The sequence below is a fragment of the Hypanus sabinus genome, chromosome 4 (genome assembly GCF_030144855.1).
Source record: "Hypanus sabinus isolate sHypSab1 chromosome 4, sHypSab1.hap1, whole genome shotgun sequence".
NCBI classification, from domain to species: Eukaryota; Metazoa; Chordata; class Chondrichthyes; order Myliobatiformes; family Dasyatidae; genus Hypanus; species Hypanus sabinus.
Window position 1 is genome coordinate 9,561,939 of NC_082709.1, and position 10,617 is coordinate 9,572,555.

At 41.0% G+C, this 10,617-nt stretch overlaps 1 protein-coding gene across 1 annotated transcript in view; it reads left to right on the forward strand.

Annotated features, from left to right (window-relative positions):
- Window positions 1-10,383, forward strand: part of heg1 (heart development protein with EGF-like domains 1) — a 65,858-nt gene extending 55,475 nt beyond the window's left edge. The window contains exons 11-12 of the mRNA XM_059966366.1: window positions 6,804-6,981; window positions 8,376-10,383. Coding sequence (XP_059822349.1) covers window positions 6,804-6,981; window positions 8,376-8,519 — 322 coding nt within the window. The 3' untranslated portion in view covers window positions 8,520-10,383. The remainder of the gene's footprint in view (window positions 1-6,803; window positions 6,982-8,375) is intronic.
- Window positions 10,384-10,617: the final 234 nt, after the last annotated feature.

Consider the following 10,617-nt stretch of genomic DNA (forward strand, 5'->3'; position numbering starts at 1 on the left):
GGAGCAGAGAGTGAGTTTGTACAGCTGGTGGGAACAAAGGACGTTGGGAATGTTAAGGGTAGAGCACCATGGGAGGGGGTGGGACAGGTGACAGTGAAGGAGTGCCCAGGGTAGAGGGTGTGTGGCATAAGTGCAGAAAAGGTTATTTGATTCCAAGCAATTGGTTTATTGACAATTACTGAATGCTTTCTGGTGCTTCCTGCTCCCTCCCCTCACCCTGCCACCTTCCCACTCTCAGTCCGCACTAGAAACCCAATTCAGAGCCAGGTTTGTCATGACTCACATTTTGGGAAGATAACTCAGGGTAGATGTACACGATGAATGGCAAGAACCTGGGTAGTATTGGAGAAAAGAGAGATCTAGATGTACAAGTATCTAGTCCCTTGGAAGTGGTAACATGGGTAGACATAATGGTAAAGAAGGCTGATAGTATACTTGCTTTTGTTACAAACCCCTTAACTGGGTTACTTACCAGCAAAGATAGAGACATCCATTGGAGTCTGGTGATACTATTTTTAACAGTATTTATTAGTAAAAATACACAAAAATAATATCAATGCAAATATACAGATATTATATGTCGTCAATACTAAACCTAAAAGTGCGGGTATCATAATAATCAATAAGAAATAAGCTCTATCGTTGTCTAGGGGATAATGAATTGTCCGATTGAAATATAAAGTTCATTTCTGTTCACACAGGCTGTAGTGTTTGTTTGTCGCTGTGTTGCAATTGTTGGAGAGAGAGAGAGAGAGAGAGAGAGATAGAAGAATGGGAATAGTTACCGCTATTGTTTTTGCCAACCTTCCTTTATGATTTCGATCCATCAGTGTCTCGTTGTTGTGGCCGTTCAAGTGTGACCTCTCCTTTAGCTAAACCGTTCTTCTGTGATGAGCCCACCACCCAGGCAAGGGAGGACGCACACGAGCCCCCACCGGCTTTCCCTATAAAACGCTGTCACTGGATTTCTAGCGTTTCTCCTGGTGTGTCTGAGGGGTGTTCCACAGACCCGTCTTTTATCCTCACTCACGGGGTCTCAGATGTCAATCAGGTTGGGATGATGCAACCCCTCTACCAGACCACTCTGGTTGCCCCCTGAGGGGTTTCAATGAATAGAACAGTACTCAATACACAATTCCTTCTCCAAGAGACAATAGCAGTAATCAGTGGTTCCGTTCCGCTTTTGTTAGGAGACATTCCACTACCTTGTGTATTCTGCGTTATCTGTAACAACTGCCTTTTCTGTTATCCTGCGGCTCTCTCTCTCATTACTGACATGATGTGTATCTCTCTCATTTCCTGGGTATCAGACCCAAAATAATAGCGATCTTGCGATTCTCAAAAAGGAGGGGGGGGGTGACTTTGCACCCTTCGGCCCATCAGAGTTGCTCCACATTCGTAATGCCCCTATCCTTCTAAGGATTTTACCACAGGGAAAAATTAACTAATACCGAGTCTTACAGAATTTCAGAATCTAACACAATACTAAAGAGATTTTTTTTCACTACATAGTAATACAGTTATACATTCAACTCAGCATCTAAACAGTTAGCGATTACATTGTCACTTCCTTTAATATCTTAATATCTTGTACCTTAATAAATTCTTGTAGCATCAGACTCCAATTTAATAACCACTTTTTTTTATTCCTTTTCTTCAGCAAAACAAAACTAGAGAGTTGTGATCTTAGCTTACGTGTATATTACAAAAGTTTATGCAAATACTAATCTTTATTTTACTTTCAAACTTAACAGTCAATCTTCCATGGTGTTGTCTTTATTACTTACATGCTTTGTCGAAATCCCTTAAAACCGGATCCTGTTATTTAAAGTGGCATCCCGTCAACCCTCGCCCCTTTTCCAGTTAACTCCCACGTGGTTAGCTTGTGCACCAGTGTGGAATAGGCTTTTGCATGCTCCTTTCATAGGAGTTACTTTATCAACAATGTTTTCCAAACTTAGCCCATCTTCTGAACGTCCACACAATTCTTTATTTTTAAGCAAGTCGTTAGTTTTATCCTCAGGACCCTTCATTCTATTAGTTTTCAGTTTAATATCTGCAAGCGATCCCTCTTTGTCCAAACAACATTCCAAATTCTGCCTCTTCACAACACACCCTTGAATAACATTAGCGAGTGGGGTACCTTTACATTCCAAATCAAACTAATTGATTCACAGGCACCTTGTTAAAAAGCCATTGTTCCTTCAGCCTGGTTACTGCTTCTGACACAAATCCAGACTTTAAATTTTCTTCATTCAACTTAGGAACTACACTTTTCCCTTCTCCTTCAATAATAATATCCACATCACCACCTTTTATCTCCTCACTAACTTTTAACACATCTTCGAACACAAACAACTAGGAATTCTCACTTCCCACTATTACCAAGATTAACCCTTTCTTCACTGAACCAAGTCCATCTGACCCACAAGGACTGCGTTCCTTTTTAACTGTATCAGATACCTCAGACTTTTCCTGAGTTTCATTACTAGGTTCAGTACCACATGCATCCACATCTTGAACACACTCAAACGGGACATCTGCCTCTTCCAGGCTTTCAATACCTGTCCCTTTTTCAAATTCTAAGTTCCCCTGATCCTCCCAGTTACTCTCTGGGCAACTCCCTTTCGGAGTAAACTCAACCCTGCGGGCTGAAACAACCTCATCTGCTAACCCAGCAGACTCCTTCAACATAACGGCATCCTTTTCATCTAGGACTGCCCTTATTTTATTATCGGGAACACATTTAAAATTTTCAACTTCTTCAAACAGTTCTGTCAAGTCAGACAGATCATCCATGTCCAACCCTGGACCTTCTAACAGCCTTATCTGTTTCTCATTTTTACTCCGTGCCTCTACAAATTTCCTCCTGACTAAGAGTAGGTCTACCTTCTCTCCTTTACTCTCTTTCACCTCCCTATTCTCCATTTTACCACCCTCTAACCCCTCTTGGTACAGGGTCGGTAAAAATTCTCAGCCAAATCGATAATGGCCGGATTTAAACTTGTCTCTTTCTCAGCTGCCTTTCTCAGCATGCTGCGAGTGATCGCGCATGCGAGATAGATCTTGGAACCTGGGGCGGGTCCTCAACACTTACAGGTTGGCTTGTCAGCTTCATTGCTGACCAAACCTCACCACCGGCTAAATCGTTACCAAGAAGGACGTCTACGTCAGCTCTTGGAAATTCTGATCACACCCCTATTTCAACTGGTCCAGATACAAGCTCACAATTTATAATGATCCTATGCAAAGGTACAGCTTCTGTCCCTTTTCCTATACCTCTCAAAGCTACCTCTCCCATCTCAGGACCAAATTTTAGTACCTTACTGAGAATCAATGACTGCTCAGCTCCAGTATCTCTCCAGATCCGCACTGGAACTGGTGTTTCTCCCTCTTTCACAGACACGGTCCCTTCTGAAATAAATTTCTTACGCCCCTCTCGTATTCTATCTACCTGGGGCTTTCTCGTCGATTTACTGATCAACACGATACACCCTGTAGGGACTGCTGCTCTCCCTTTTCCCATCTCCTTCCTCGGAGCAAAGCACTTAGATCCAATATGACCCACCTTTCCACAATTAAAACAGGTCAAGCCATCTTGCCTTTCTTCCTCCTTATTTTTACCACTAGCTCCCGGCTGAATCTCTGTCTCAGCCAGCGGGCTTTCTGTACCATTCCTATGGTCTTTCTGGTAACTCTTATTCGAGGAAAACTTTGTCTTGTGGGTTAAGGCATATTCATCTGCGAACCTGGCAAATTCGGATATGGACTTATTTGGCTTCTTGTTCAAATACATCTGGATATCATCCGAAACACAACCTTTAAATTCCTCAATCAGAATTAACTCCCTGAGATGCCGAAAATCTTCTTCCACTATTTCTACTGCACACCAACGATCCAAGAGCACACCCTTCTCATAGGCAAACTCTGCATACGTCTGATTCCACCCTGTCTTTAAATTTCTGAACTTTTGTCTATAGGCTTCAGGTATAAACTCATAGGTCCGGAGAATGGCCTCTTTTTACTTCCTCATAATTCTCAGATTCATCCATGGACAACGCCGCATATGCTCGTTGTGCCTTCCCTTTACACACTTTGTAACAACGCCACCCACTGATCTCTGGGCCACTTCTGACTCTCTGCCACCTTTTCAAAATGCAAGAAATAACTATCAACATCTGTCTCTTCGAACGGAGCTATTAACCTAATCTCCCTACTAACATTAAATCTCTCCTCTCAATCTGGCCCTTGAGCTCTTCACTCTTGCCTTAACTTCTCCATGTCCAGCTCATGCTGCCTCTGTTTCTCCTTCTCCTCATGCTCCCTCTGCTTTTCAGCTCCTTTTCAGCTGCTTCCAGCTGTTTTAACTTAATTTCATGCTCCCTCTGCTTTTCAGCTCTTTCCTTCTCCTTTTGCATCCTTCGGCACATCAGAGTTGCTCCACATTCATAACACTTGCAACAGAAAGGCATTGCATACAAGAATAGGGTCTTCATGAAAGTGAGGTTCTACATGATGATGTTGAGACAGCTCCTGGAATATTGTGCCACCATCATCATTATGTGCTGTGTCATATGACATAGGTGATCACGGTCTCATGACCATGATTGTTCATGGCAAATGTTTCTACATAAATGGTTTGCTATTGCCTTCTGGGCAGTGACTTTAGAAGATGGGCAACCTCAGCCATTATCAATACTCTTCAGAGATTGTCTACCTGGCATCAGTGGTCGCATAACCAGGACTTGTGATGTGCACCGGTTGCTCATACGACCATCCACCACCTGCTCCCATGGCTTCATGTGACCCTGATATTTTTTGGAGGGTGGGTGTGTCTAAGCAGGTGCTACACCTTGCTGAAGGGTCACCTGCAGGCTCGTGGAGGGAAGGAGCACCTTATGCCTCCTTTGGTGTAGACGTATCTTCACCCCAGCACCCAGGAATATGATTCTATTAGGAAGGATGTAATTGAGCTAGATATGGTGCAGGAAAGAATCCCAAGCATGTTGTTGGGACTAGAGGGCTTGTATTATATGGTGAAACTGTATAGACTGGTTTTGTTTCTCCTGGAGCCTGGGAGCTGACTTTCCTGAGTTTATAAAATCAGGAGGATCATAGGTAAGGTGACCGTTAGGTCTTTTTCCCAGGGTAGGGGAGTTTCAAACAAGAGGACGTAAGGTAAAAAGTGAGAGGCAGCAAAATTTAAAGGGGACCTGGGGGGCACATTTTTCAGACAGAGGGTGGTGAGTATATGGGAAAAGCTGCCAGAGGAACTGGTAGAGGATGGTAGTGGTGTGGAAGAGCACATGGATGGGAAAGGTTTAGAGCATGAGATCTCATCCTAGGGTCCAGAGACCTCTTGCTTATTGGTATTGGTCCATGGTGTGAAAAAAGGCTGAGAGGGTTATGGGCCAAAGGCAGTATAAACAAGAGGGCACCTTGATTGGCCTGGATGGATTGTACTGAAGAGCCTGTTTCTGTGCTGTATATCACTATGTCTCTATGACTTCTTGATCAGAACAAAAAACCCTTTGCTGTTCATAGGGATGCAGGTTTTCTCAAACACTATCACTCAAAGTTAACTTTCAGTTATAACAAGTGACTAGGAACACAAAAGAGTCGTTAGAACAGTACAGCACAAAATAGGCCATTTGGCCCTTCTAATCTGTGGCAAACCATTAATCTGCCTAGTCTCCCAGACCATAGCCCTCATAATCTTGTATTCCTCTATCAAACTTCCTCTGAATCTTCTATGTTCTAGGGAATAAATTCTTAACCTATTCAGCCTTGTCTTTATAACTAAGGTTATTAATTCCGGAAACATTTATGTAAATTTTCTCTGCACTCTTTCAATCTCATATACATCTTTCCTGTAGGTAGGTGACGAAAACTGGACATGATACTCCAATTAGGCTTCACCATCATCAACATAACAAGTTCAACATAACATCCCAATTTCTATCCTTATTTATGAAGGAAAAAAGCTTTGTTAATGACCATATCTACCTATGACACCACTTACGAAGAATTATGGATCTGTATTCCCAGATCCCTCTGCTCTACCACACCCCTCAGTGTCCTACTGCCCACCATGTAAGAGTGCAACACGTGCCTGCATTACATTCCATATGCTATTTCTCAGCCTATTTTACCTATGACGCTCAGTGTTACATCTCGGTGGAATGAGTCTCTGGCTAAATGTACTCCTGTGTCTAACCAGTACATTATGGAGTGGATGGGAGTCATTGTCCAAGATGGCATGCAACTTGGACAGCATCCCCTTTTCAGACACCACCATCAGAGAGTCCAGTTCCACCCCCACAACATCACTGGCCTTACGAATGAGTCTGTTGTTTCTGTTGGTGTCTGCTACCCTCAGCCTGCTGCCCCAGCACACAACAGCAAACATGATAGCACTGGCCACCACAGACTCATAGGACATCCTCAGCATCATCCGGCAGGTGTTAAAGGACCTCAGTCTCCTCAGGAAATAGAGACGGCTCTGACCCTTCTTGTAGACAGCCTCAGTGTTCTTTGACCAGTCTAGTTTATTGTCAATTCGTATCCCCAGGTATCAGTAACCCTCCACCATGTCCACACTGACCCCTTGGATGGAAATATTGGATGCCACATTGCTTCCTTTGCAACAGTGACAACATTTCAAAAGTCCTACATTGGGAATAAAGCACTTTGCAATAATCTAAAGATGTCAAAGCAGCAAAAGTACTGCAAGTCAAACTCCTTGTTGCCAGTTTGAAGCCATTGTAACTTGTGAACTTAACTTTCTGATTTTCTTTCGTCAGGAAAGAGAAGAATGATATCACCAAACTGATCTTCAAGGGTGCTGAGTTTCAGAGGTCCACCTATGCTGAGTTCCCCAAAAATCCCCGGATATCAGTAGAGTGGGGCAGGGAAACAATAGAGATGCAGGAGAACGGCAGCACAAAAAACCTGCTACAGATGACAGACATATACTATTCAGTGAGTATGAAATCAAAACTCAACTCGTGTTCACAGTTCAATATTATTATCAAAGTATGCACCATACCTAACTCTGAAATTAATTTTCATGTGGGCATTCTCTACAAATCTACAGAATATTAACTATAACAGAATCAATGAAAGAATGCCCAACTGGAGTGTTCAACCAGATTGCAGAAGACAACAAATTGTGCAAATGCAAAAAGAAAGAAATAATAATAATAAATAAATAAGCAATAAATATTGAGAACGTGAGATGAAGAGTCCTTGAAAGTGAGTCCATTGGTTGTAGGAATAAGGGGCGAGTGAAGTTAACCTCTTTTGTTCAGGAGCCTGATGGCTGAGTGTGGTCTAATGTAAAGCAAAGAGTAGGCTTGCAAGTACAGCAAACTTGAAAGATTGAGAGGAGCTTTGATAGAGGCACACAACATCATGAGGGGTACAGACAGGGTAAATGCTAGCAGGCTTTTTCCACTGAGGTTGGGTGAGACTTCAACTAGAGATCAAGTGTGAAAGGTAAAATATTTAGGGGGAACATGAGGGGAAATTTGTTCACTTAGAGGGTGGTGAGTGTGTAGAACAAGCTGTTAGCACAAGTGGTGGATGCTATTTTGATTTCAATGTTAAAGGAAAGTTTGGATAAATACACGGATGGGTAGGGTTGTCTGGGAGCAGGATGTTGGGACTAGGCAGTTTAAATGGTTAGGCATGGACTGAATGGACCAGAGGGGCTGTTTCTGTGCTGTAGTTTTCTTAAGACTTTGAACAATTGGGAAAGCTGATGGAAAGTTACAAGAAAGATTTTTTAAAAGATGGAAACAGTAACTTTAGTAGAATCTTACAGGGCACTGCAAGACATCAGGAATAATGTGTATGCTTCTATTTTCATATTTAAGGAAGATATACTGGTATTGAAGATTCACAAGGTTGACTTCTGGGATGAAGGGAGGTCGAGCAGGGTCAGTCCATTGCCTTTGGATTTAGAAGAATGGGAGGTGATAATATTGAAGCATCTAAGATTCTGAGGAGTTTGGCAGGGTAGATACTGAGAGGAATCTCATCTTTGTGGTAACTTCAGAAGAAGAGGTTGACTGTTTAACCTGGAATTGAGAAGGAAGTTGTTCTCTCAGAGGGCTGTGGCATTCTTTATTCCAGTGAAGTGTGTAAATGGAGTCAAAGAGTATGGGAAAGTAATGCTGAGGCCAGGAATGGATCAGTTTCTGAAGGGTGGAGTAGATTCTGGGAGCCAGTTGGCCCACTGGTTCTGATATTCATGTTGCTTTGTAATTGGGGTGAGACTTGTGCATTTAGTTTATTTTTTACTTTAACAGTTTTGCCACAATGGATGTAGTTCCTTCTTTAAAGTGCTTATTGTTATTTTTTTTCTTTAACAGTCTGGCTTCAGGGGCTCAGAAGTGGATAGGAACGGTCTGCACCCTTACAGTGGTCTACCAGGATCGCGCTACTCTTGCATATACACTGGACAATACAATCCATCCTTTAGCAGTGACGAATCAAGGAGACGAGACTATTTTTAGCCAATGTAATAAATGAATTTGTCAAAAACAAATGTGGGACCATTGAGTCAGAAATAAGTAGAATTATTGACAAAAAAGCTGCATTTCTGAACATCGATGGAAAAGGACCAGTGCAATGTGAAGGAGAAGTTGCCTGCATTGTATTTCTCACAGCAACTACACTGTGATGGACAAATAATGGGACTCGTATCATCAGCTGTAATGAATAAATTCTTTAGTTACAGCGTAAAAACTGCTTGCAAATGGGCAAGATACACTGTATTTTTGAAATTCATGTTTCTAGTTTATTAATAACTTATAAACTGATACAGTATTTTCTTACGGATCAAATGATAAATGTTGCACAACTCTAAGAAACACTAACTGATGAATTTGTGGAAGATGCTGTTGTCATCTCTAGCCTAGTACTCAATTATTATGTGGAAGAACAGAAAAGGAGATTTACAACCAATCAAGTTTGGACTTAATTCATACCGGAGTTGTTAGCACCAGCTATATGAATTCTTGTCTGATTCTGTATTACTGCTTTTTCATCATTCATTCTTTTTATTCACAATAGATCTTCCAGGTGCAAAACATGAATTATAGAAGAAAATTGTTCTTGTGGAAACGCTGAAAAATTGCACTTAGAGCACCACGTGCCCATTGTACCGGGGTTTGTACTGTTCTTTTGGATTTCTGATTGTTGGTATTTTCAGAGCATTCAGGATCTCTTTGTTACCAACCACTGCAATTGCTTTACTCCCTCTGAGCAACTAAACAGCTATCCTTACACGTGACATAAAACTGCACTGCGTCAATTGGTCTGCATTGCTCCATATTTATGCTGTGACTTTGTGTAGCTGTTGCATTTCTCTGCCTGTGGTATATTTAAATGAATCTCTTAACTCAACTGGCAGCTCCATTCTCAATATTTTGAAGAACAGAAACTAACTTATGAACAGGAAATGGTAGTTGATTTTAATACGGTGTGTCCATTTAAATTGATCCTTATATCAGTTTTGACACCTATAAAGTATAATCATCATGTTTCTCAATACATTCTTCAGAATCTATTTGCATATTATTGTACTTTGAGACATAGAAAAGTACAGCACAGATACATGCCCTTTGGCCCATCTAGTCTGTGCAAACAATTTAAACTGCCTACTCCCATTGACCTGCACTAGGACTATCACCCTCCAACGAGATTGTGTCTAAACCTCATTTTCTGGCTGTGTCACCTTAACCAGGAAGATAAATGATGGTTAAGTATATTCTAACTGCTCCAATTTCCTGTACAAAAATGGATTACTTCAAGCTCATCTTTTTTTCCTGATTCTAATTGTTGTACTAGATTTTACACTGGAAGATCAGGAATGGGTGTCAGATAATTTTGAAATGACCCGAGTGAAAATAAAATATTACTCACTATGTTGAGTAAGACCTTGTGAAATTAGAAATCAATAGAATCTAGATAATGTTTCTGGATGATTTGGAAATTGTGGTGCCAAGGTGCAATGGATCTATTTTACTTCCTTGTTCCTAGTATCTGTGTTATTTCCTGGTTGCTAGTATCACGTAAAGGGATCTTCTCTGTTGGTGTTTAACCTTAAATGAGTAACTATCAAGCAATTAATGACATAACCCACACTGGAAATACTAGATGAATCCTCAAGAGTTATTTCCTTCATCTAAATTATTTTTCCTCTTTTTCGCTTTGTTTCTGGTTTTCTGTATTTTTTGGTTGATTGAATATTGTGTTTGAAGTGAACCATTTTAACAGATTTTAATGTATTTAGAGAACGAGTTTTTGTTTTACCAAAAATATTGCAGAAACTGGCGTTCTAGTCAGTACTGTACACCAGAAAATTAAAATATTTGTCCAGAAAACTGTTCTCTTTTCTGTGGGCATTTCAAAACTCAAATTATTTCAATAATGAGGAATGTGATGAACTGAATTCTGCTAAGGTGTTGGCATCAATCCTGTGAAAGAAACTTAGACAAAAAGGCAAGTGGAATGCTTGACTTCATTAGACAAGGCATAAAATATTTAATATTTCTGCTCCACCTTTCATCCAGAACCTCTAGGATTAATGTTTTATAAATGAAAAGCCAA